The sequence below is a fragment of the Lissotriton vulgaris genome, chromosome 7 (assembly GCF_964263255.1).
Source record: "Lissotriton vulgaris chromosome 7, aLisVul1.2, whole genome shotgun sequence".
NCBI classification, from domain to species: Eukaryota; Metazoa; Chordata; class Amphibia; order Caudata; family Salamandridae; genus Lissotriton; species Lissotriton vulgaris.
The window spans coordinates 1,254,993,611-1,255,017,838 of NC_141695.1; the positions used below are offsets into that span (position 1 = coordinate 1,254,993,611).

General features: G+C 47.1%; 1 protein-coding gene across 2 annotated transcripts in view; it reads right to left on the reverse strand.

Moving 5' to 3' along the window:
- Positions 1-9,780: 9,780 nt before the first annotated feature.
- MXD3 (MAX dimerization protein 3) overlaps positions 9,781-24,228 on the reverse strand; it is a 39,270-nt gene continuing 24,822 nt past the window's right edge. For both annotated transcript variants that reach the window (XM_086931785.1, XM_086931786.1), the window contains exons 5-6: positions 12,835-13,009; positions 9,781-12,241 (exon numbers count right to left, since the gene is read on the reverse strand). In XM_086931785.1, coding sequence (XP_086787911.1) covers positions 12,123-12,241; positions 12,835-13,009 — 294 coding nt within the window. In that variant the 3' untranslated portion in view covers positions 9,781-12,122. The remainder of the gene's footprint in view (positions 12,242-12,834; positions 13,010-24,228) is intronic.

A 24,228-nucleotide genomic window follows, 5' to 3' on the forward strand; every position in this document is an offset into this window, starting at 1 on the left:
GCTAAAATGAGGGAAAGAATAAGAAGGGAAAAGAAATGAAGACTGGGAGTATGGTGGCAGACAAGAGATAGTGGGAAAAGAAAAGGCAAATAAATCAGCAAGTAACTGAGGGCAAAAGCCTCAGAGGAAGCCGGTGACTGTGTACCGCAGGTCTAAGCCTGTGAGTTCAGGCATGCTGGAGGACCCGTGGAGGGGGGCAGATAGAGAAAGTGATGATGAATTTGAGCTGTAGGGCTGGAAAGAGAGAGGGAAAGCGTCAGAGGCCAGTAATCTCAACAAGCTCTCGGCATTGCGTGGGGGGGGGCGTCGGGGCGGGGAAGAGGATTCCTTTGAAGTCTGATACTGCACGCGCCCGGCTCACATGCACTGTAGGCAATTCGCCTTTGGGTGCACTTTTGAAAGCGCTTACTTTAATCTCGCCAAAGCATCCCTAACGGGATGGCTTTCAGCGAGACCTAAAAAAATAGAGCCAGCAAAAAGAAAATAAGCAAATGTGAGTTACAAACCACCAAGACCAAATGGTAAACAACAAGCATAATGCATTTACAGGGAAGCTTCCTGAATGTTCCCAAGATGTCGTTAGCAAACCAAACAGCTGTGCTGTATGGTAGGCTTCGACCTAAAAAAGCAAGGGAAAAGAAAACAATAGTTACCTGCAGGAATCGGTTTGGCACCTGTGTGTGTGTGTTGCTTCAAAAGCTGTGCACTCTTGCCACCTGTTGGGTCTGAAGTATTGCAACTTGTTTTTCTTTTACTTCTGAGACAAACGTTGTTAATGACTCACATTCCCTCCAAAGGATGGTGCACATACCACCTCAGACATTAGTTTTCTGCCACTGGGCATGGGAGTTGCATATCAGTGCGCTTTGAAGAAACTAGACACCAGAAATCCTGCTAGGAAGAATGCACTACAAGTGCCAATGGCATTAAAAAAAGCACAGATGACAAGATTTCAAGGTCTATGCTTGACTGTGGTTAAATTGGATAAACCGGCCCCAAGATGCAAAGAAAACAAACTGGACTGTAGCAGCTAGTCGGGCATAGATCTGAGAAACTTGCCAGGTTGGCTCAAGGATGTACCAACAAATTCGCACAAGAGCTCCACGCAGAGTTGGGCAGTTGGCATAGTACAACAGGAGTCCACCTTCAGTATCAGTTCATGAACAAGAGGAGAGGCTCTAGAGCCGTGGTACTCATAGTACGGCCCGCCAGGCCTTCCTTGGCGGCCCACGGACCTTGCAGGTAATGTACCCATGGGGAAGGGGGGTGGAGGGGTAGGGAAGAGAGAGAGAGAGAGAGAGAGAGAAATGTAGAGTTAGAGAGGTGGAGAGTGAGAGAGACTGACTGAGGCTGAAAAACTGACTGACAGAGAGAGACGGACAGAGAGAAAGAGACTGACTGACTAAGAGAGATAGAGACTGACAGAGACACTGACTGACAGAGAGAAACTGACTAGGAGAGAGACTGATTGAGACAGAGAGAGAGGCTGACAGAGAGAGACACTGACTGAGAGGCTGACTGTCAGAGAGAGACGTACTGACTAAGAGAGAGAGACTGACTGAGGGAGAGAGACTGACCGGGCAACGTCCTTTGTCGGTGTCTGATCAGTGTCAGCACAGTGTCCACGGACTACCAGCTACCTTTCAGTGGCCCAACAGACACCGACAAAGGACGTTGCCCGGCACTTCATATTTGACCCTGACTTTCGAAGGTCACTTGAGGACCCGTTATTTAACAATTGAGAGAAATACCCTGATTTACCCAACTGAGACTACACTGGCAACCCTGTTTGCGACAAGCACCGGCAGGCCCCAGGGGGCACCGGTAGGCCTTTCTACCAGCTACCTTTCAGTGGCCCAACTTGCAAGACTAATCCAATTGAATTCTAAGTTGAACCATTAGACAACCAGGAAGATACTAGGTGACCCACCCCCTACAAGTTTGGACGGAGGTCCACTCTGAGCAGTACCATTGGTGTTCAACTCAGATCACCCATTGGAATACGGCCGAGCCTTCCCCTCCCTCCCACTCCCATCCCAACATTCTGTCCTGAAGAAGACCCGCAGCTGAGGTCCCAAATACCCCAAGAGCAATAGGGTCGAAACGTCGACGCTTATCATTTTGGATGCCTGTACCCTGTTCAGTTCAAGCCCCTTTCCCTTTCAATTATTGTGGACAGGTTGTTATGAAAGCGGAAGCTGTCCCGCTTTGGTTTCTGTAAATAGTACAATTGTACATTGCACTCACTCTCCTTTCCCTTTTCCTCTCTACACCACTAAGAGCACGCCTTTTCCCTTTCTCACGGACTATACTCTGACAGTCCCTTGCGCCGTTTAGAACTGTTTTATGATATTGTAAATAAATACGTGAATTTTTGATATAACGAGAAATCAGAGTGTGGTTACAATCAATGTTTCCTTTCACAGATTGATGTTGTTATATTTTGGGTACCCTTTATGATTGCAACCAATGTGCACAAAACTGATATTTCCTAAATATATCTCCCCCATGTTGCTTTAATCAACATTTGCAGATCTAATCGCACTATTGAGTAATGACATAAGTTTGGTACTAGTTCATAGTCAAGGACCATCCTTTTCTTTATACTGGTCTTCAAATTGGACACCAAGCTTTATCAGCTCCGATCAGTCTCTGTAGCCTGTCTCCTGTTGGGCATCTACCTACCCGGTGAAGAAAGTGAGGGCCGGGGACCGGCCACTGATACGGATGACTCCAAGCCTCGTTGGCACCAGCAGGGCAGACAGCGGCGGGTGAAGAACCCCCAGCAACGGTGATAGCGAAAGGCCAGAGAGCTGCTGTGGAGGCGGTTGCATCGGATGGTAGCCCGGCCCAAACGGGTTGACATTACTTGATGCTTACAGTTTGATGGCTCTCTTCATATGCTGTTTGGCCGTTGGCGGGAGGGAGATCACTTGAATGTATACTGGAATACCCAGTTTCCATACTTTTCCGATTATCTAGGGATGATGGACTCATTGGATTTGTGTTTTTTGGTTGTTTTGGGGGGTTGGATTTGTGGGTAGGGGTATGGTTCATTGTCCACCGAATGCTTAGGTCTGTGATAAATTTCTACCCTCGGGCTCTTTGGGGGCGAGATCTTCTGCGAGTTGACGCGCCCCTTGCTTCTAGAGCACCTTGCTTGCTGGTTTACACCCTCTGGGTTAGATGCCGGTCTCAGAACTTAAAATACTCACACTTAATGTCCGGGGGCTTGACAACCCAGTAAAGCGCAGGGCAGTCTTGCTATGCTTAGAGCAATCCCAGGTCGATATCTGCCTCCTTCAGGAGACACATCTCTTACAGAGGGATTGTCATAGTCTCCGGTCCTGGAAATTTACCCTTCAATTTTTTTCCTCGAATCCCACCAAGACGGCGGGGGTTGCCGTGTTGGTGGCCCAGAAGTTTAGGGGCAAGGTCCTATACAAATCGGCCGAGATCCGAGGAAGGTTATTGTCTTATAGGTTTTCTCTAGGGAACACCACGTTCACGGTGGGTACTGTATATGGCCCTAATAAAGGTCAGGAGTTTTTTTTTCATAGGGCCCTCACGAAAGTACAAACACAACTGACCGCCACATTGAGCTAGGGGGCGACTTAAATTTAGTGCTTGACAAGGTCTTAGATAGGTCGTGCCAGCGCGCTTCCCAGGCTGGGGCTCTCTCTGCGGAAGGCTGATCTGGGCTTCAAGGATCTCTGGCGTAGCTTTCACCTGGGCGAGAGGGATTATTCCTACTATTCTAATGCACATAAGACATACGCTTGCCTTGAGTACCTGCTTGCATCCACGCCCACACGAGCGCGCACTACTAGAGTGGAAATGGGGGTAGCCTCACTTTTTGATCACGCACCAGTGACAGTAGTCCTCTCTCTTCCCGCATTGCAGCTTGCGCGTAGGGTTTGGGGAGACGCTGTTACATCGGAAAGAGGTGATTGCCCGGATACAGTTCGCTATTTCAGATTACCTCTCACATAACAGCAACACAGACACTACACTCGCCACACAGTGGGCTGCCCTGAAGGCTGTTCTTCGGGGGGAGTTCATTGCAATCTCAGCCGCGGAGAATGTAAAGTGTCAGGGCAAAAGGGATGAACTCACACAGAAGACCAGACAGCTGGAACACATGCACCAGCGGCCGGGGGCCCCTAGGATTTGGAGGCAGTTGAAAGCGGCTCAGCAGCAGCTAGAGGCCCTTGACCAGGATCGGGCGGAATTTGCGGCTCTGCAGCTACGCCATGCATACTACACTGGAGGGGATAGGTGCAGGCGCCTACTTGAGCATGAATTGCGGGAGGTGAGGCAGCGGCAGGCGGTTCAGAAGTTCCTTCGGGGAGACGGTAGACGGGTTACAGAGGACCATGAGATTGCGAGCACCTTCATCGATTTTTACGCGAATCTCCACTCTGCTGACCCTCCTGCGGCCCAGGATGGAGTTGACTTCCTGGCCTCTGTTCCCCTTCTGGCCCTTTTACAGGACCAGGCAGAACAATTGGAGTGCAATATCCGGCTGGAGGAGGTTATCTCGGCCATCTCCCACCTTAAACTAGCGAAATGACCGGGTCCGGATGGTTTCCCGGCAAGTTTTTATAAAACATTCTGTGCCCAGGTTGCACCTTTACTCACGCGCCTCTTTAACTCTTTCTCTGAGCCGTGAGCGATACCTGGGGACCTCTTGCCATTGCCATAATACCTAAACTGGGGAAAGACTGATCGCAGTGTGGGGCGTACCACCCTATTTTTCTACTCAATGTAGATCTCAAACTATATACTGGGATTGTAGCTGCTAGACTGGCTCCGCATATGGGAAGCCTTGTTGACCCAGACCAAGCCGGGTTCATATCGGAGCGCCAGATCTCCGATAATACTAAACGGGCTTTCCACCTTATTGAAAAGGCCACCCCCGCACGGTCGGGGAATACATGATGCTGGCCATAGATGCAGAGAATGCGTTAGGGTCCATTGGCCCTACTTGGAGAAGGTTCTGGAGAAGGCGGGTCTGGGTCCGGAGCTCTGTGCCTGAGTGATGAACTGCTACAAATTCCCGACGGCCACAGTGCGAGTTAACGGGTATACATCCCCCGGTTTGCTATCGAGAGAGGTACAAGGCAGGGGTGCCCATTGTCGCCCCTACTCTTCGCTCTTTGCATGGAACCACTGGCGCAGCTCATGAGGCTTGATAAAGGGGAATAAATTTGGGGGCCATGTCCACGCTATCAGCTTATATGCTGATGACGTTTTGGTCTCGCTGTCTCGACCGAGGTACTCCCAACCTGCGTGCCGTGAGGACCTGGAGGCCTTCGGACGGGTATCTGGGTTCAAAGTTAACATGAGCAAGTCGGTGGCCCTCGACCTATCCCTAGAGAAGTCCACTTGGGCTTTCTTGCAGGCCTTGTACCCCATTCAGTGGGCGACAGAAGCTATACCGTACTTGTGGATTCAGCTTGCTCCTTCCCTGTCAGAGACCGTCAACATCAACTATGCCCAACGACGACAGAAAATACGGCGGGAGCTGGGGCGGTGGAGACACTACCCATTATCGTGGCTGGGCAAAGTCGCGGCAGTCAAGATGACTGTTCTCCTCAGATTTTGTACCTTTTTCACACAATTCCTCTCCGCCCACCTCTTGGCTGGATAAAACAGACGCAGTCTGAGTTGGCACAGTTCATTTGAAATGGGAGGAAACCACGCCTGAAGTTGCGACTGGCGATGTTGCCCCCCGAACAGGGAGGAATTGGAATGCCGGATTTGGCGGCGTACTTTCAGGTTGCTCAATTGCGCTTCTTGGTGGAATGGAGTAGGTGGGAATCTGGGAAACATTGGTTATTCCAAGACGCAGCCGTTGCTGGTCGACCGCTGAAGGAGATTCCATTCTTAAGTAAACAGCATAGACCCCTTAACCTGTATGCCTCTCATATCACGAGGGTTCCATTGGAGATCTGGGACCGGCCGAAGGTGAGCCATGAACTCACAACTTTTCAGTCTCCTCTTACCCCTATTGTGGACAACCCGGATTTTGCACCCGGTAGGGACTCGGTTGCTTACGCGAGGTGGAGACCGGCGGGTTGCCGGTTACTTTATCACATGTACACGCCCGAGGGCATAATCCCATTTTCCCAGTTTCAACAGGAATTCGGGCTGCCAGAATCAGAGAGACTTAGATACTTACAGGTGAAACATTGGGCTCTCAGTGAACAGGTACGCCCCACGGCGAACAGACACCTCACATTTTGTGAACACTGATTAATAACACGCAAAACTGATAAACAACTGATCTTTGATCTTTATAAGATTTTTCAACGGCAAACACATACACACTTATAATGCTGGCAGGGTGCGCTGGGCAGGACACTTACTCACAAAGAATGGGAGGGGATCTATTATAGAGCGCGGCACTCAGCGTATCACATGGGGCTTAGGGACACCCTCACAAAGATAGCGACTTATTGGTACTACACCCCAGAGCCTCTCCGCGAGATGGCTCACACTAAAGAAGCACTGTGCTGGCGCGCCTGCGGACAGGTGGGCACGTTGGTGCACTTACTCTGGGAATGTACACAGCTACAGGGATATTGGAAGCAGATACTAGATGAAGTGGACACCCACTTTGACACAGAGATACCGCGTTTCCCATCGTATGTCCTACTAGGACTCCCAAACCCTCTAACGTACCCACTGTGCTCCCGCAGAGGCCGTTTGATAGCCATTGCATTGGGATGGGGGATGCAGAACATACTTGCGCATTGGCGCTCCACACTTCTTCCCACATTTCGGGGGTGGCTCCATCGCCTTTGGATGGTGCTTGGAATGGAAAAACTCTCGCTGTCAAGAGCGGGGGAGAATACCAAATACTCAGAGCTGTGGCGGCCCTCGTTGTCCTTATTAGCCTTAGAATTTCAGGAGATCACTTGTCCTAAGTACCTCCGACCATTCCGTCTCACAGACACAGGGTAGGTGCACTCCGATAGAGAGAGTGGGGGTTGGTTGAGGATAGGTGGGGGACGTGAACCATTGGGGGTGGGTGGGTTAGGTGGGGGGTGGTTTGGGGGTGGGGAGGGAGGTTTCTGTTCTATAGGTTTTTAATTTGTATTTCTTAGTAGTTTGTAGGATTGCACGCACCAGAGGCACTGGTACAGCTGGTTTTATTCACTGTTGCTCCCTTGCCTATATGATACCTAGTTGGGCACTGTTGATGTATGTCATTTGTGATTATCTACATTGCAATCACTTAATTATCGAAAGGACTTAATATTACACTCAGGATACCGCACAGCGGCTGCCACCTCCAAGGGTCATCATGCAGCCCTGTGGTCTTTCGCTTCTCAAATTAATAGGAGTGTTAGCTTAGCACGGTCTACCGCTTCCCGTCTTTCTGAAGACTCGTTCGGCCCTGTTGGGTTGTAGGCGGCTTGCAGTGTTTAACGTCTAAAAACGCCCTGTTATTGTCATTGACTTGCTTGCTCAGCTGGACCTTCTTTAGCCGGCCCGCTGGGTTGTAGGCAATTTTATTTGTGTTCTTCGCTCTATATTCTGTCAATAAAACAGATTTAATAATAAAAGGGACATAGTGAAATGTTTCCTTTAGCAACGGTTTCCACAATTGGGTGAAACGTCTATTAACCCCCTACCTGGAATAGATGCCACTTTTTCTGGTAAGGAAGGCAAAATATTTAAAGGCAATTACGATGCCAGAACTTTGCGTGTGTCTTAGTTAGAAAAAGTACCCATTGAATATATGCCCCCAGACAGAAGCTTGTACGTTCACCTCATGCCAAGATATAAGGGACAAAATACACCCTGCTGTACGTTATAAAAACCATTGCAAGACACAGAGGAGGTCCATAACCATATAGAGCATATATACTCAAAGTACGGCCAGGGGGCGAATGTGGCCCCCCTTGAACTTTTCATGCGTCCCTCTGGTCAACAGGAGCATGCAGTTTACTCATCTCAGCACTAATAATAAAAAGATGTAAATAGGCAGGCAAGCATTTATTTCATGGTTAATTGCTGTTAAAGAAAGTAAGGAACTCAGCAGTCCTGCATTGGACTATAGGAACACCTTCATTTTTAAAGACATTTTGCAGCACAAGTGTAAAAATATGACAGTCTCTTCAAAAAGTGCATTGAGAAGCACCTCACAGACCAAACTTTTTGGCCCCTGGAAAAATGTTTGCAGGAACCAGTGATATAGAGGAATGAGGCAGAAGGCCAAGTCCCTTTATGAGGTTATGAACTCTGCCAAACCACTTAAAACCTTGGTACGTAACTCTTTCATATGAAAGAGTGAGCATGTCTGCAAGCGTGAAGAATAAAAATAAAACCTCAAGTGCAAAATGAAACACATCGAAAAACGGTTTGATATTTGTTTCAAACAGATATTAGAAACAGATAAATACCGGTTGTTTTTATAAACAAAAAAGCTGCAGTAGTTCGGAATGTGTAGAAACATGCAAAAAGAGTCTAGCTTTTCTCTAACTAAACAAGGATTGCAAAATATAAACATGTTCCCACTGCTTGTCACAGTAAGCCTGGAAAAATAGAGCAGAAGAAATAAAAGCAATGTTTCTTTTTGTTGTTTTAAACAGCTGCTTCAATTATGCTCCATGACCTGACCTGTCTTCCACCTCAGCTGCAGGGTCTGGCAGCAGGCACTGTGACATTAGAACTCGACTGTAATAACTTTAAATAGTTGAGTTCTGGCGTCTTTTCTATATTATTGGCTACTTGGTGCATCACAACTTGCCAATTATAAAGAGACTGGTGTTTACACAAGGATTACGGAATCCCATGTATTATATAGGGGATAAAGTACCCAGGTCGTACATTATAAGGATTTTACAAGTCACCAAGGAGTTCCATAACCATATAGAGGAACGGGCTGAAGGCAGAGTTACCTCATAAGGTTATGGAACTCTGAGGTGATTTGCAAAATCCTTATAATGCACATCAGGGAGTAATTTATCCCATATAATACATGGTCACAGCATCATCTTTCCCACAAATCACTTAAAACCTTGGTGCATAGTTTTTCATGTGGAAAGGCAAGCACGTTTTCAAACAAGAAGAATACAAATAAAACCTCTAGTCCAAAAGTAAGCGCATCAAAAGCCTGTGAGATATTTGTTGCCAACAGATATTAGAAACAGTTCAATACAAGTCAGGTTTTTTTCAAAACAAGAAAGCTGCAGTAGCTCAGAATGTGTATAAACTTGCAGAAAGATTCTAGCTTTCCTCCAACTATGGTGTGCAAAGATTTAACATGTTCTCTCCGCTGGTCGCTGTAAACTAGAAAAATAGAGCAAACAAAAGAAAAGCAATGTTCCATTTTTGTTGCTTTAAACAGCTGCTTCACTCATGCTACGTGACCAGACCTGCCTTTCCCCTCGGCTGCGGACTCTGGCAGCAGGCGATGTGACATCACAACTCGACTGTAATAACTTATAATAGTCGAGTTCCAATGTCTTTTTTTATATAATCGACAACTGGATGTGTCACAAGTCGCCAGTTATAAAGAAATCAGAGACTGACGTTCATACTGGGATTACAGAATCCCATGTATTGTAAAGACTTTAGAGCCTCATAACCTTCCGTAGTCCGGAACGCATTTTGGAGCATTATCCCTTCTGTACTTATGGATTCTAATCTCTGGCTCTTGTCATGCAACCATAAACATTGAAAAAAGGCATAACACCAGACATATGCCATATCAGCAAATACCGTAGTAAGCAAGTTCAGAAGGCAGATATAAAAAAAAATAAGTAGTACGCATTAAAAATGTATTTATTAAAATATTGGTAGGAATATACAAGTATTTTGCAGGATTTCTCCATTGCAAGTTAGTCAAAATACTTACATCACAAACAAGTTTTATTCCAGCCGTGGCACACATAAAATCTCTTGTACAAATAAATTATTGCCAAGCCCCATGTCTGCCCAGGACTATTATAAATATACATACATATCGGGACAGAGGGGTCCTGTCTCTGCACGGGGTTCCCTTGAAAGAGAGGGAGAACTGTTTTAAGGAGGCAGAAGCCACACTCCGACCTGAGAGGTGCACAGCACACTCACACACACCACCCTTTGTGGATGGGTCTCATTTGGAGACCCCTGGAACTTTGGACATGGTCAGTGATCAATAAGATCGGATTCGAATTAGACCTTGGAGGTAACGAAATCCAGCAATCTAAATGCAACATTAAGACTACAGATGCCGGTTTTGTAGCGCACACCACAAGCCCGGTTTTCTGTTGGCGCTTTACTAGTATGTGGTAGCATTATTAATGATGCTTGTTTTATGGTCCCTTGAAGTATGAAAGGTTGTGTGGGCTCTGCCAGGATTCAAACTGTTGATTGCTGCTGTGCAGATCTGAACCCATTGTGCTAGATTACTGGCAACAGTAGCCAGGCATAACGGTGTATTAAACTAAACAGCACCAGTGCTGCATTCATCCTCCGAAAACACAGCGGAGGGGAGAATACATTGAGTGATTACTTCGCGAGGACAGTGAGTAGTAAAATTATACATACATGGTACATAAACAATCTCACTGTGTGGTGGGAAAAATTGCCCAGAAAATCATATACCCCCTACCACAAATCCACTCAGTGTGTTAGTTTCAATTAAAGGGAAAACCCTGTTTGCACCCAAAGAGCTGCCTCTCAACACCTACCCCAGTGGAGTGGGGGTGAAGGAAGATACAGCCAACAGTGCTCGCTGTAGCTCAGTCTTAATGGCAGGTGTGTCGAAGCCAAATCGATCAGCAAGGGCAAACCTCTATTGAAAACCGAGCTAACAATCCGATGCGAGAAGAACAGGTAGGTGCTCAACAGAGAGTGAACAGAGGGACTTGTGACAGGCAGCTCTCAAACGAATGATGTACAACTGCCCAAGAAAAAGGCAGCAGTAACGTCAGGATACAGGCTCATTAAAGCAAAGGGAATGTTGTCAATGTCTTGGCTTAGGACCTTACTACTGAGGCACATGCAATACCTACAGGGGCTCCCACCATCCTGGGTCTATTCCACAGGAACAAATAGGCAGATCCCACGTAGCGATGTTCTGGGTTTATCGACAGAAGACAGATAAAGGGTGGTCCTGGGTCCATTCTAGAACAGAGAAAGGATCTCAAATCAGAGTGACCATGGACTGCCTTTATAAACCTAAATTTCCAAGATCGATCATAGAAAAGACTGTACTACATGAAGGCATTCCCCAGGGATGTGTTCTGTACAGTGATGCAGGAAGGAACATTTACCCTTCTTAGGATTTAAAGATGTTAGGGTCTACTAGGGATACTCCTCTGTGATCAAATGCCTGAAGTTGCTTTTGTGGTTATTCCACTACTCACTAGTAACTCTCCACATGTAAACTGTTCTTCAATTCTTTATATTTTCTTCGATTTCCTACTTAAAAGAGTCATTCATTGAATTTTTCTTCTAATACTGTTTGGTCTGAGTATCATATGTCCTGATAATGATCCTCTAATAACTAAGAGTAGACACGCCATTGATCACTGTGAAGACAGAGTTGTCTTTTCCACAACCGACTTATATACTTTTTTCATAAACATTACCTCAATGAAACCTTGATGCTTGGTAGAGTTGGACGGATAAGCATTCTTCTAAACAGCAGATTACTTGCAGAACATGCCTTCAGAAAGGCTTGTAATATTGTTCAATCAGGCTTATAAATAATTTCAACTAGACCTGCCTAGATGCATATAAGTGCTCTGAGTGGTAATTCCTGGAGGAAAAATATATGATGTGCCACAAAGGGAGGGAGTGTGCTGCTAGGGCTAAAACCCGGAGTTGGACTTCTCCAGCTCTCTGCTTGTGCTTGTCCCTTGCAGAGAGTGCTTTCTGTTAATAGTTTGTCCATGCTGGCGCCAAGAATCAGAAGTGCTGAATGCCTCTGAGCTTGTGAAGGGCTCCCTGTGTTGGCTGTGCATAGCACTACACAAAGAGCAATAGTGCCAGGACCCCCTGCCACAGCCTGCAGGGTCTCCCATCCTCCCCCCGAGGGTTGAAGTAGTCCAAGGTGTCTCAACGTATCCTGGATAGCGGAGCAAGGAGCTGCGAAGAAAGGCAGGGCCAAGCAGCTGTCATAGCCACACGGGGCTGGCGTTCGAGTAGCTATGCTCAGTGCCAGCACCGAAGATCGGGAAGGGGTCTACTTCATTGCCACTGAACACCACACCTTCCACGTCCACCTCGATGTCCTCTGGAAAAGGCAAGAGAAAGGGTTGTATTATTCCATGCCAGAGCAAGGGGCTCTACAGAGATAAAATTCAGAAACTGCCACTGTACCTTCGTATCCATAGCACAGTCTTACCTACAGTGTTCTGCACAAACAAAGTGTCCTTTAAAGTTAGCAATATTTGAAAAACACCCAGGATTTTAAGGTGGAGAAGAGGGCAAGGTAGTGAGCGGGTCACATGCATTAAAGCAATCCACAATATGTCCTGGACTTCCTAACCAGGTCTTAGAAAGACTCTCCCACAGCATCCTGCTAGGCCAACTCAGAAATGTATCCATCCTTCCACTCACCTAGCTCACTCAATGCAACACTGCCCTAAAACACTTCAAGAAATCTTTGCAGCAAGTGCACCCTACATCCCTTCATACTATCTTTTCATTGTACCTCCTCCTGGACAATCTCTTCACTAGAAGCCTCCTATGCCCCTTTTAGGAAATTCTATTAAGTATCCTCCCTAACTGAAGGCCTCTATAGCCTACATCTTTTGGAGTAATGGTGCATTCCCCCAGCTCCAACAATCTCCTCTCTGAAAGGTCTTTCCAAATCATAGTTCTCACCTTGGTCTGAATCCGAGGGCTCGGACGATAGTAGTGAGGAGTCCAGGCTGTCTGCCCGGGTGCGTTCTGTTCCCGTAGATGGAAGAAGCTGTTCCAGCCGCTGTCGCAACTGCTGCTGTTCGGATCGGAGCTTATCTTTCACCTTGCACGCTCGCAGTTCTTGCTCTTCCAGCTTCTGCAAAGTATACAGGATAAGAAAGTGGCTTTAGCCTTCCTCACAGAAGATCTTTAACAAAAGCATCTTGTGGCGACAAAATATCACTTTTCCATACACACAAGAAGAGTCACCAGGAGACATACCACAATACAAGCTCCTCCCAGACAAACTGTACTACAGGAATATTGATCACTGCCATAATGTTTAGTGCTAGTTCCCTGCATTCAAATCCTCCCTAGATATAAAGTACCTCTACGTACCCTCCACATTTACTACTGGCAGCAGTAGTGCTTATTCCCAAAATGAACATCACCAACAGGTAAACTTGAGGACAGCATGCTTTAGAGTTTCAAAACGTCTGAGGAAATCAATGATGATGTATGCACGTATCTACTAGAGAAAAATAAGGATAACCCCAATGGTGAATCAGTTACTGCTGGTCTATATGCAAGCTCCCTTTTTATCAACCAGTGGGTATGAAACAACTATTGGTGGGATCAGAAACCTTGTGCTCTGTATCACATGCGAGACTTGACGTCTTAAATAGGCATAGCAGCTTGTCCCTTATGCAGGTACGCACCATCATTAGTTCAGTTCTTTTTAAAAAAAAAAGTTTAACTAGAGGAACCAAACTGCAAATCTTTGCGTATGGCTGAGAAGAGTGTGTCGATAATGTGGGAGAGCCTAGAGACTACTAGTAATAGAGATACCATGACGGTAACTTTATAAATGTGTGTGTGTTCTTGCTCGCTCTCACAGTATATACAAAAAAGAGGTAGGTGAAGGCAGCATCTGCAGTTTAGGCCAGTGATTAGTTTTGGAAAACACACGAGTACCATGACCTTCATGAGGATGGCACTGCCAAGGACCGTACCTACACACTTGCTAACCATCACACTCCCAAAAGTGTGACGATTCAGACTATTCCAGGCCTCAAAAGCTACAAAAATGGTTTGGTGGGCAGGTAACAGTTATTTTTTTAATGTATATTAAATTAAGAAATTACTGTTGTGCTCATCTCTAAATTAAACAAACAGCTCCTCTATGTGGCAGACTGACATAAGTGCTGGTGTTCACAATTAAGTTCCAGTGCCGAGCACCGGAAAACCTCCAGCTCAAATTAAGCACTGGTTTAGGCCCAAGCAAACAGATTCCTTAAAGCCTGTTTTTTTTTTTTTTTTTTTTAAGACCAATGGTCCCAAATTTTATTTAGTTTCACAAGTAATAAGTCAATTGATCACACAATGTCATAAAAAATAACTACTACAAACGTTATCCAGCTAGTAGCATGCTTTGACATGTCGGTCATACATAAGTGAAAATAAACAGTAGCCAGGGGAGATGCATTAGTCCGCAAACATCAGTGCCAGGAAAAGTCTCGGGGTGCAGTGCTTGTAGCACGCAGCACTGCAAAAGGACCAAGGTGGTCATGAAAGCCAACAACCATTGTCCTAGGCCGCGCTCCCTGGTCGGCACAGATGTAGTCAAAGGCAGGAATCGTCTCCCATATTGTCATATGGGTCGCTGGGCTACAGTCTCCTGATCTTGGCAGTGTCCAATAAGCATTGTGTGGAGAGTAAACGGGGAGGGGAAATCGAACATCATCATGAGTACAGCAGAAGCAAACTCACTGTCTACCAAGAGACACAACAGGGAAATAATGAAAGATGAATACAAAATAGGAAAAAAGAAAAAAAAAAAAGGGGGGGGGGGGGAGGGAGAAACATTTCAACAACAGTTGGACTAGTGTTAGCGTGTACAGTAATGTATCAGTGATCCTAGCTGTGTATGTTGCGCCCTATATGGGCCGTGTGGGGGTGGGGACGGCTGTGGATTTAGGGTTGCCGTGACTGCAGGGGGGGGGGGGCAACAGGGGACAGCTCTTGTTGGGTATGACCTCGGTGGCCGGGGGGGGAGGGGGTGGGGGGAGAAGGGGGGTGGGGGCTTGCGCCGCGTCAGGACGGTGTATGGCAGGTCCCTCACCGTTCCGTGTCAGGGTGGGCACGCTATACCGGCCTGATGGTACGCAGTCAGGGTAGAGTCCCAGTCTTGGGCAATCGGGTACTTCCGGAGACCCGCTGTCTCCTCCCTGTGTAGAGACACACTATCCGCGCAAGCCCAGTTGTCAAATGAGCGACGCCAGTCAGCAGGGCGCGGGGGGCGACACTCTTCCATCGTTTCGTGATGAGTCGCTTAGCCGTAATGAGCCCTAGGTCCCAGAAACGTGCCCTTAATTTGGTCTGTTTGGTTCTCTTGTAGAGTCCCAGCAGGCATGCTTCCCATGTCTTGGGGAGGGTATCGCCCGTGGCCGCCGTCAATGTGTCAGTGACTGCCGACCAGTACAAGGTGAGGTGAGCGCAACTCCAGAGTGCGTGCAGGATGTCCGAGTTCAGGAGGCCGCACCTGGGGCACGCTGACGATGTGAGTCCGAAGTAGCGGTTCAGTTTGTCTGGGGACAAATATGAGCGGTGTATTATGTAATATTGGATGATCTTAAATCGCGCGTTGCGAGGAATATTTCTGGCGCCCGCCAACACCGCGGCCCACTGTTTGTCCGTCCATTCACTACCCCGGTCGGTCGTCCACTTCTCCCTCAGCCTTTGGGAGGAGGATTGAGTATGGCTGTTCAGCGCCTGTGCTAACCAATGCACTATATGGGAACCATCGCCCATCACATGTAGGTACTGAATAAGCATATGTGTGGTCGGCTCGTGGGTCAAGTCACCCCATGCCTCCGTTAGCGCACGAAGAAGCCTGGCGTGCGCCAGAAATTGGCCTGCTGGCAGACCGGTGTCAGCGGCCAGAGTCTCGAAGGGCAACAGCTCTCCGTCGCTATACAGGCCGCCCAGGTCGTCCAAGTCTGCCGCAGTCCAACTGCGTAGCTCGGTTGAAGACAGCGTTCCTTAAAGCCTGATAGCTGTAGTGTGCCACATGATACATGTAGGGCATGCCTCACGCATCCATGTTTCCTGTTGATGGATGTGATGTCAGGGAAGAAGAAAAAGGGCGGGAATGTGCTTGTACCATGCCCCTGGAGTAGAGGTATTCAAACTTTTTGGCACTGAGTTCCCCCCCCCCCCCCCCCCCCCCCCCCCCCCCCCACCCTAAGTGTTTAGATAGCAGGCCACCTCCCAAGCTTTATGACTAAGATTGGGGGAGCAGGAGGGACAGGTCTGAATGCAGGGGTCAGGGCTTATGAGAATCTCTGGGGGGGGGGGGGGGGGGCGTTTTCTATTACTGATAATCCATAATATATGCGAGACATTTAAAAGAGCAAATGCATAAAACAGAAACTGGCAAAAAAATAAAACACTGCTCCCCATAATGGGGGGGAGGGGGGGATTATGAACTCCTCACACTCCTGGGTCCTAATGCTACTGCACCCAGTTAGCTAATGATATTAGCAGCTCTGATTAGCAGGCTTTCTCCCTTTTCCAACCATGCCTCGCCACCACTCCAATCTTGAAAAAGGCCCTGTCCCTTTCCTAAAAATAATTATCTTCCATATGTTTTCCAGGCTGTGCAGCAAAGGCGCACTTGGCCCCCCTCAAGGTTGCAAAGAAAATAAGCTCCCATGCACCTTTGGTAAAGTTAAGACAATCATAACTGTGATGTAGTGGCACATCACACCTGAGTCACAGTGCCACTGCACTTTCTTCAGCAATATCATCTACTACCTCGTGAAGTGAGCGGCCACTGCCCTTTGTTAAAAACAATGTCCCCCATCTTGCCCCACCCGCTCTTTGAGTCCAAGCTAAGGGGTCTCCGCTGCTCCAATTTTACCCTACCATGGGTCAGTGCTCTGAGGCCCAAAGCAACACTGGCACAGTAAGAGTACATGCACCGCAAGAAAGGATAGTAACACAACCACAATTGGCGTCTAGTTAGCTCTTCGCAACATTGCGCCCCAGTGCCATGGCACCATCACCATCAATGATAACTATACCCCTGTGAAGAGCCATCACTCCTATGCCTGAGGCCCAAAGCAGGCTGCCCATCCATTTTAGTAACAAACAAAAAGAGAAACAAATCTGCACCTCTTCCTCGAGTCCTGCTACCTGCACAGCAAGTGGGACCCACATTTCCCTGTTTGGTAGTGGAGCAGTCATAAATGGAGTCCAATGTCCCCTCACACTTTGTCCCAGTGTCACTGCACTTATCACAGTAATGGTAATAATGCCCCTTAAAAAATAAATACAATAAATAAAAGCAAACCCCCAAATCTCATGCCTTCCTCAGGGCTCTCTGGGGAAGCTGTTTGTCCGTTTGTAAATTTAAAAATGAGCTCCCAGATAGTGTCTCCATCTCCAGGTCATCTCTTTGATGGGATCTATGGATCTCACAGGGTTCCTCTTTCTCCTGGGCCATTAATTAGAGATTGTAGGGGTTTGGGGGGTGTGGACTATCAGGGAACCGCATCTGAATGAGATTCTGCTGCCCTGCTCCTTGACCCCCTCACCTCACTTAAAAAGACATATGCAGGTAAACAGAAGTCAAAGTGGGTGGTTCTACGGACGACCAAAATGCCAATGTTTTTCTATTTATTTTACAAATAAAGCTCAACATTTTGTTAAAAAAGCAACCGTACCTGGACAGTTAATGCAGACCTTAAAATAGGTGTGTATTCAAAAAGGTAGAAGGGGCGGAGATCTGTCAAATGGAGTAATGAACACCGCACCCGACAATCTTGGGAACATTGACAGTTGAGCACTCTAAGATGGTGAAGCCTATAGCCCCCTGAACAGAAAGTACCCTGACAAAAGGTGGATGGAGTCGAACCTCCTCCGTGGAGGTGAGGGGGCAAGATGAGCTGTTACAACTTTCACAACCCTGAGACTTCATCTCTACAATCAGAGACCCAACCTGCAGAGATCCCAGTCAAAAGATTATATTTCTTAAGATAGTGGACTTGAAGACTCATTGGGACAATACATATTCATTGTTGGCTGGCCCAAGGCCTGTGACCTATGTTTTTAACAAAGCTGGGAAGGAATGTAGCGTCACATGACTCATGTAGGGATTGCCTCAAGCTACCAAGTATCCGGCACCAGGCATAGAGTTAGGGGAGAGAGTAAAGAGGCCCTGGTCTGCGCTTGTGCCCCTGTGGTTGGGACCCTAGAGTGTGGTGTGGCCTTGTTACTCCATGCTGGACTAACTAGAACAGTCAAATTCCGAATTGCTTTAGGAGGGAGTCTTCAGAACGCAATGCCCTAGGAATGACACAACCCAGCTTAGCACACGTTCAGTGTGCTCAAGCACTAGATGGCAATGGTGGCCTTAGCTGCTGCTCAGCTACCATGTTTGTATCACAAAGTCATGACGAGTCGGTTAGCAGAACGCAAAGCACATACACTCGAAGTGTGCAGGGTTTCCTTGGCAGAGGGCGCATGTGGGAGCAGAGGAAATGCGCAGAGAGATATACCTAGTTGCTGTGAAGATCAGCACCACTTTGTCAAGATAGACGCCCAATACCATCCCCAATCCAACTCTGGACATGATCATATCCACCCTCCTACAAGTCAAAGAAGATCTTCACTCCATCAAAGAACTTCTTTTCACATACCCCAGACACCCCCTACCCTCCACTTCGGCGCCCAACAAGTACACCACTCGCCCCTCAAACCTCTTCACTCATCACTCCCCGCGCTGGCCCTCGATCCCCGACCACAAGGCCACCGGCCGCCCCCGTCGCACCCCACACCCCCTCTCTGACCGAGACCTGCATACTCTACTTCGCTCATATGGCCCAGGTCCCACAAAACCCCCACCCACTACACACCTACCCATACCCACGATTATCACAAATCCCCTCAGGCCCCCCACACGGAGCAATAGAAGCTCCGTCACCTGTAATCTCAGAAAAGTCCCCCTCGCCCTAGAACACTCACCCACTCTCTTCTCCCCCAGACTAAAGTGTATCCTGCTCAACTGCAGATCGTCCCAGAGACACTCCTCCGGCATCGCGGATCTCATCTCATCAAGGGACCTCGATCTAGCCATTCTGACTGAAACGTGGCTAACTGAAGCCTCCACACCTATAATGGACATACTTGTCCCCCCCAACTATCACATTATTAGACTCGACAGGAATGGCAAGACGGGCGGGGGAATCGCATGCATCTACAGGAGCAACCTCGTCATCACTGAAGGTCCCTCCCCCTCCCTCTCCTCCTGCGAACTCATCTGCCTCGATATTACTAGCGAGGGCAAACCTGTATGCTCCCTTCATGTTATCTACCACCCACCCAGGGACAACCTCACCTTCTCCCAACAAATCATGGACACGATATCCACCAACGCCGGTCGACAGATCAATCAAATATACTTGGGAGACTTCAACCTCCACTGGAACGACCAGAAAGACGCTGTGGTGAATAGCCTTAAGACTTTCCTCAACGCGCTTGACCTCACCCAAATATGCAACCGTCCAACACATGAAAAAGGCTTTATCCTTGACCTTATCATCGCCAAAGAAGACTCTACCCAGCTGGAGGCAATCGAACCCTGTGATTGGTCAGACCACCACATCATCACCTTCTTCATCAACGAAAAGGTCAAACTTAACCCGGCTCAACCTGCCAAAACCAAGATCTGGAAGAGGGACTTGAAGAATCTTAACCCAAACTCCTTGCCTGCCCACACAGGCAATCTCCTTCTTCCCCCGACGGGCGTCTCTGATGTGCATTCACTGACCGACCTCTATCTAGACACTATGTCTACAATAATCAATGAAGCCGCACCCCTGCAAAAGAAGAGAGTCGCCACCAAGAACTCGAACCCATGGTATGATGGTACTCAATGAGGACAGACGTGCTATGCGAATGGCAGAGCGCACGTGGAGATCTGACCCCTCAGCACTGCACCTTAGAGCGCTTAAGAGTAAGAGAAACGCTTACTTCAGAAAAATCAAACGCTCGAAATCAGTCTTCTTTAGCCAACAGCTGGATCAAGCAAAAAACCGACCAAGAAAACTGTTCGAGCTAGTCAAAACCCAAACCAAGACGCAGCCTCCACAACCTAACTGCTCAGCAAAGGATATTCCAAGTTGCGAAGACTTCTCTGCTTTCTTCAAGCAAAAGACCGACAATATAAGAAGTGATCTCCTCAAAGATGTAAGTCGATACTCCTGCTCCATAGGCATAACTAACACTCAACCTAAAAACAACGCTTCATGGACGTCCTTCGACACCTACACTGAAGAATCGATTCACAAGCTGCTCGGCACCTTGAAACCCGCCAATCACCTCACAGACCCCCTACCTGCCAACGCTGTTAAAGCCTTCACCCCCATGCTCCTCCCACTCTGGACTAGAATCATCAACTGTTCCTTGCAACAAGGATCCATCCCAGACTCCCTCAAAATAGGGCAGGTCACGCCTATACTCAAGAAACCCACAGCTGACCCGGCCGACCTGAACAATTACCGACCTATCACCAATATCCCCACTCTGGCCAAATTGCTAGAAAAATGCGTACAACTCCAACTGACAAAACACATTGAGCAGTTTGACCTCCTCAACCCTCACCAATCAGGATTCAGAGCAAAACATAGCACTGAAACGGCTATGACACACATAATCGATGACGCCCTCCAAATCCTTGATCACAACGAGTCCTGCCTCCTCATCCTCCTCGACCTCTCCTCAGCATTTGATACGGTCAAACACGAGAATCTACTTGAGCTGTTAAACACCAGAATGGGCATATCCGGGACTGTCCTCAAATGGTTCACTTCCTTTCTGCACAACCGGTCTCAGAAGTTCAAGATCAGCAACGCACTGTCATCGCCTGTGCCCGTAACACTAGGCGTCCCACAAGGCTCCTCCCTTTCCCCCACATTGTTCAACCTCGTCATGGAACCACTCACCACCTTGCTTCAAGCATCAAATGTACACTTCCATATGTACGCAGATGACACTCAGCTCTACCTCAAACTTCAATGCCCTGAAGACATCAAACTTTTGAATGCCACACTAAGAAACACTCAAGCATGGCTGGCCGACAATCACCTTAAACTAAATGCTCTGAAAACTGAGTTCCTTCTGATCTCACCTCCTGCGAAAAAGGCCATCACCCAAACCTGGCTCAATCATCTAACCGCACTAAATGTCCAGCCCACCATCGTGGACTCGGCGAAATCCCTTGGCATCACACTTGACTCCAATCTCGACATGCAGCAGCATATTAGCAAAGCAACCAAGGGTGCCAACTTCCAAATCAAGACGCTGAGAAAACTCAAACCCTTCCTACCACCCAAGGACTTCCGAACTGTTGTACAAGCCCTAGTCATTCCTCGCATAGACTACGGAATTGTGGCTCTCAGCGGGCTCCCCCTAACAACAACGGCACCCCTACGAGCCTCCTTGAACGCGGCCGCGAGGCTCATCACTGGCTCAAGAAAACACTCGCATATATCCCCTGATTTAAAAGCCCTGAACTGGCTGCCTTTTGAAGCCAGAGTTCAGTTGAAAATTGCCTGTATGACACATTCGGCCGTACACCACAAGTCACCCAACTACCTCACCCACAAATTGACTATATCAGGAGGCTCGAGATCCAACAGAAGCACAAAGAATCTCCTCCTGAAACCTCGTAGATTCCGGAATGAAAAAACTTACAAACGCTCCTTCTCAGGAATGGCACCCAGGATCTGGAATGCACTCCCGCCAGAAACTAGGCTTATCCCCTCCTCTGTACTCTTCAAGAAAGAGGTAAAAGCCATCCTTATGGCTAAGTTCACCTGAACCCTATTGCCACTGGAACAATGATAGTACATGGCTCCTAGTTTATCAGCTACCTGATTGCTATCTATATTAGACTCTTTTATGACTGCTACTGGACCAAAATCACTGCACGGATGCTTTATTATCTTGTTTCCAGATTGTTTATTAGGGCTGTACACTATGACCTGAGTGCCTTACTAACTTGCAATCCACTCACTGCTGCCTACTATTCTGTTTTCAACAGTGTGTATACTCACCCTCTGGGGTGCTATAATCTTATTCGAATCGTCATTGCACGGCTTCAATATTATTGCTTCCTGATTGTTATTAGTGTGCATACTCGTGTGCGATTACTACCCTATACTGTTTTCAACAGTTTGTTTATCCTACCTACTGTTTCTGTAAAGCGCTCTGATATCTGCAAAGATCTTGTTCGCGCTATATAAAACTTTAAAAGTAAATAAAATTATATAAGACAAAAGAAAGGGGGAGCCCAATAATCTTCTGGAGCATGGGTACATCATAAACATGTGTCAAAAGGGGGGTAAGTGGTACCAGCAGGATAGATAAACAACAAATTTAAATAACAGCCAACGTAATACTTTTTGGCCAATGGCAGAATTGCTTGCCTAGTATAATTCATTCATTTTTTCAGCAAGACATATGAAATCTATCAACGAAAATTATGAAAGTATTGCTGTGCAAATTAAAGGAAGACACTGACTAGTAGATAACTTCTTGCTCAAAGCATTTAATGAATTAATATTTCTAAACAAATAATGATGAGTTACAATACACAACTGTTGTTACTGAAGTATCAACAAAAATTAGGTGAGTGGGGTGTCTGTAAATGGCGGATGATGGACCCTTGATTGGGCAACAAGAGGAAACCCATCTAAAGGAACCAACACTAATTAATTACAGACCATTTAAAGCATCTCAAATGTATTGAGTCCACAATTAGTTATATAGGCTAAACCCCGATGGGTTATTTTCTTTCTTTAAGATGAACGACGCTGGCCCTGAATTATGAAGGTCGATGCCTTTTGGCCTCCTCAGGACAATGCGGGACCGGAATCACCCAATCTACAGTTGGTAGTAACTAGAGTAGGGAGTTTTCCACGGGGGGAACTCCAAGGTTCACTGCAGGTTCCAAAGGCCAATTGGAGAGTGAAAATGATGCAAAAGATGGGTGCCGAAAGACGGGTGTCCCTAAAAATTGTCAATCGTAGCAGAACAGTCAAACCGTTTGGAATTTCTTCAAACCGGCATCCGAATTGCCAGGAAAGAAAAATTTGATGCGTATGCGATCCTCAATCATTCGGTAGTGCGCCCGTCTTTTGCATAATTTTCTCTTTCCAATCGGCCTTTGGAAACCGCAGTGACCCTTGGAGTTTCCTCATTATACTAAGTGAGCAATTCCACCAAAGCCAAAAATTATTAAGTTGCCCGTTTTTGAAATTTATGGTTTATCTATCCTGCTGGAGCTGTTTTTCCTTCTTTTGACACAAGATAGAACATTGTGTCAGATGTGCAGACGGTTTCAAGTTCACTTATACACCTAACTGAGGTTATGGTAAATAGGGCGGGTGTATTCCACGATGGCGTCTTCATGCCCGAGAGTATCATTGCCTCAAAGATTGAGCGCATCAATCTGGCTAGATCCAGATTCAAATTCCAAGCTACAGTGGAATGGCTTATTAAAGTGTATAGACGTACCAGACCAGTTAAAGGTGATTTAACAGCCTCCTTGCTAGTGATGACGAAATCCACCTTGCCTATTACTTTAGGCCCATACCCACACAGAGAACAATTTTCAGGTACCTACCTAGATAACTTACTCACCAAAATATCTTGAAAGGTTAGGACATGATGCTCACTGGTGGAGCTATTTTTCTAGATTGACCAGCCATAGAGGTTTACTGGAAGGCTTTGTTTAAATGCATGGGGAGGATTGTTTTTTTGATTCTGAATCACAGTCCTGCGATTCACTGGGAGGCGTATCTGGATGTCAAAAATGAATGTGTGTGGCAATGGACACTGATTATCAGGTGAAGGCAGGGAAGGAGCATGCTCTTGTGCTCCTCTGCTAAACCCAAAAAATCTATGCTGTTGGATTGCAACGCTTATTAACAAATTCTAAAGAGGTTGAGCAGTTCGGGGATTTATGCTCAATTAATTTGAAAGAAACAAATAGAGACCCGATAGAATCCTGCATTAAAATAGACTGACCCATCACAGAGTATGAGGTTAGCAAACCTTTGCGACTGTGTGCTTTATTTGGATGTTTGACGGTACCACGCGTACTTTTACAACGCGTACTGTTACAACGCTACTTTTACCACGCAAGTCGTTACAATGACTTGCGTGGAGGGGAGCTGGATAGTAAATTTTTAAATGTAATATTCCAACTCCAGTCCCCGCGGACTCAAGGGAAGGAGTTGGATAGTAAATTAAACTATTTACTATCCTGGAGCGCCCTCCAGCGCAAGTCGTTGTAACGACTTGCGTGGT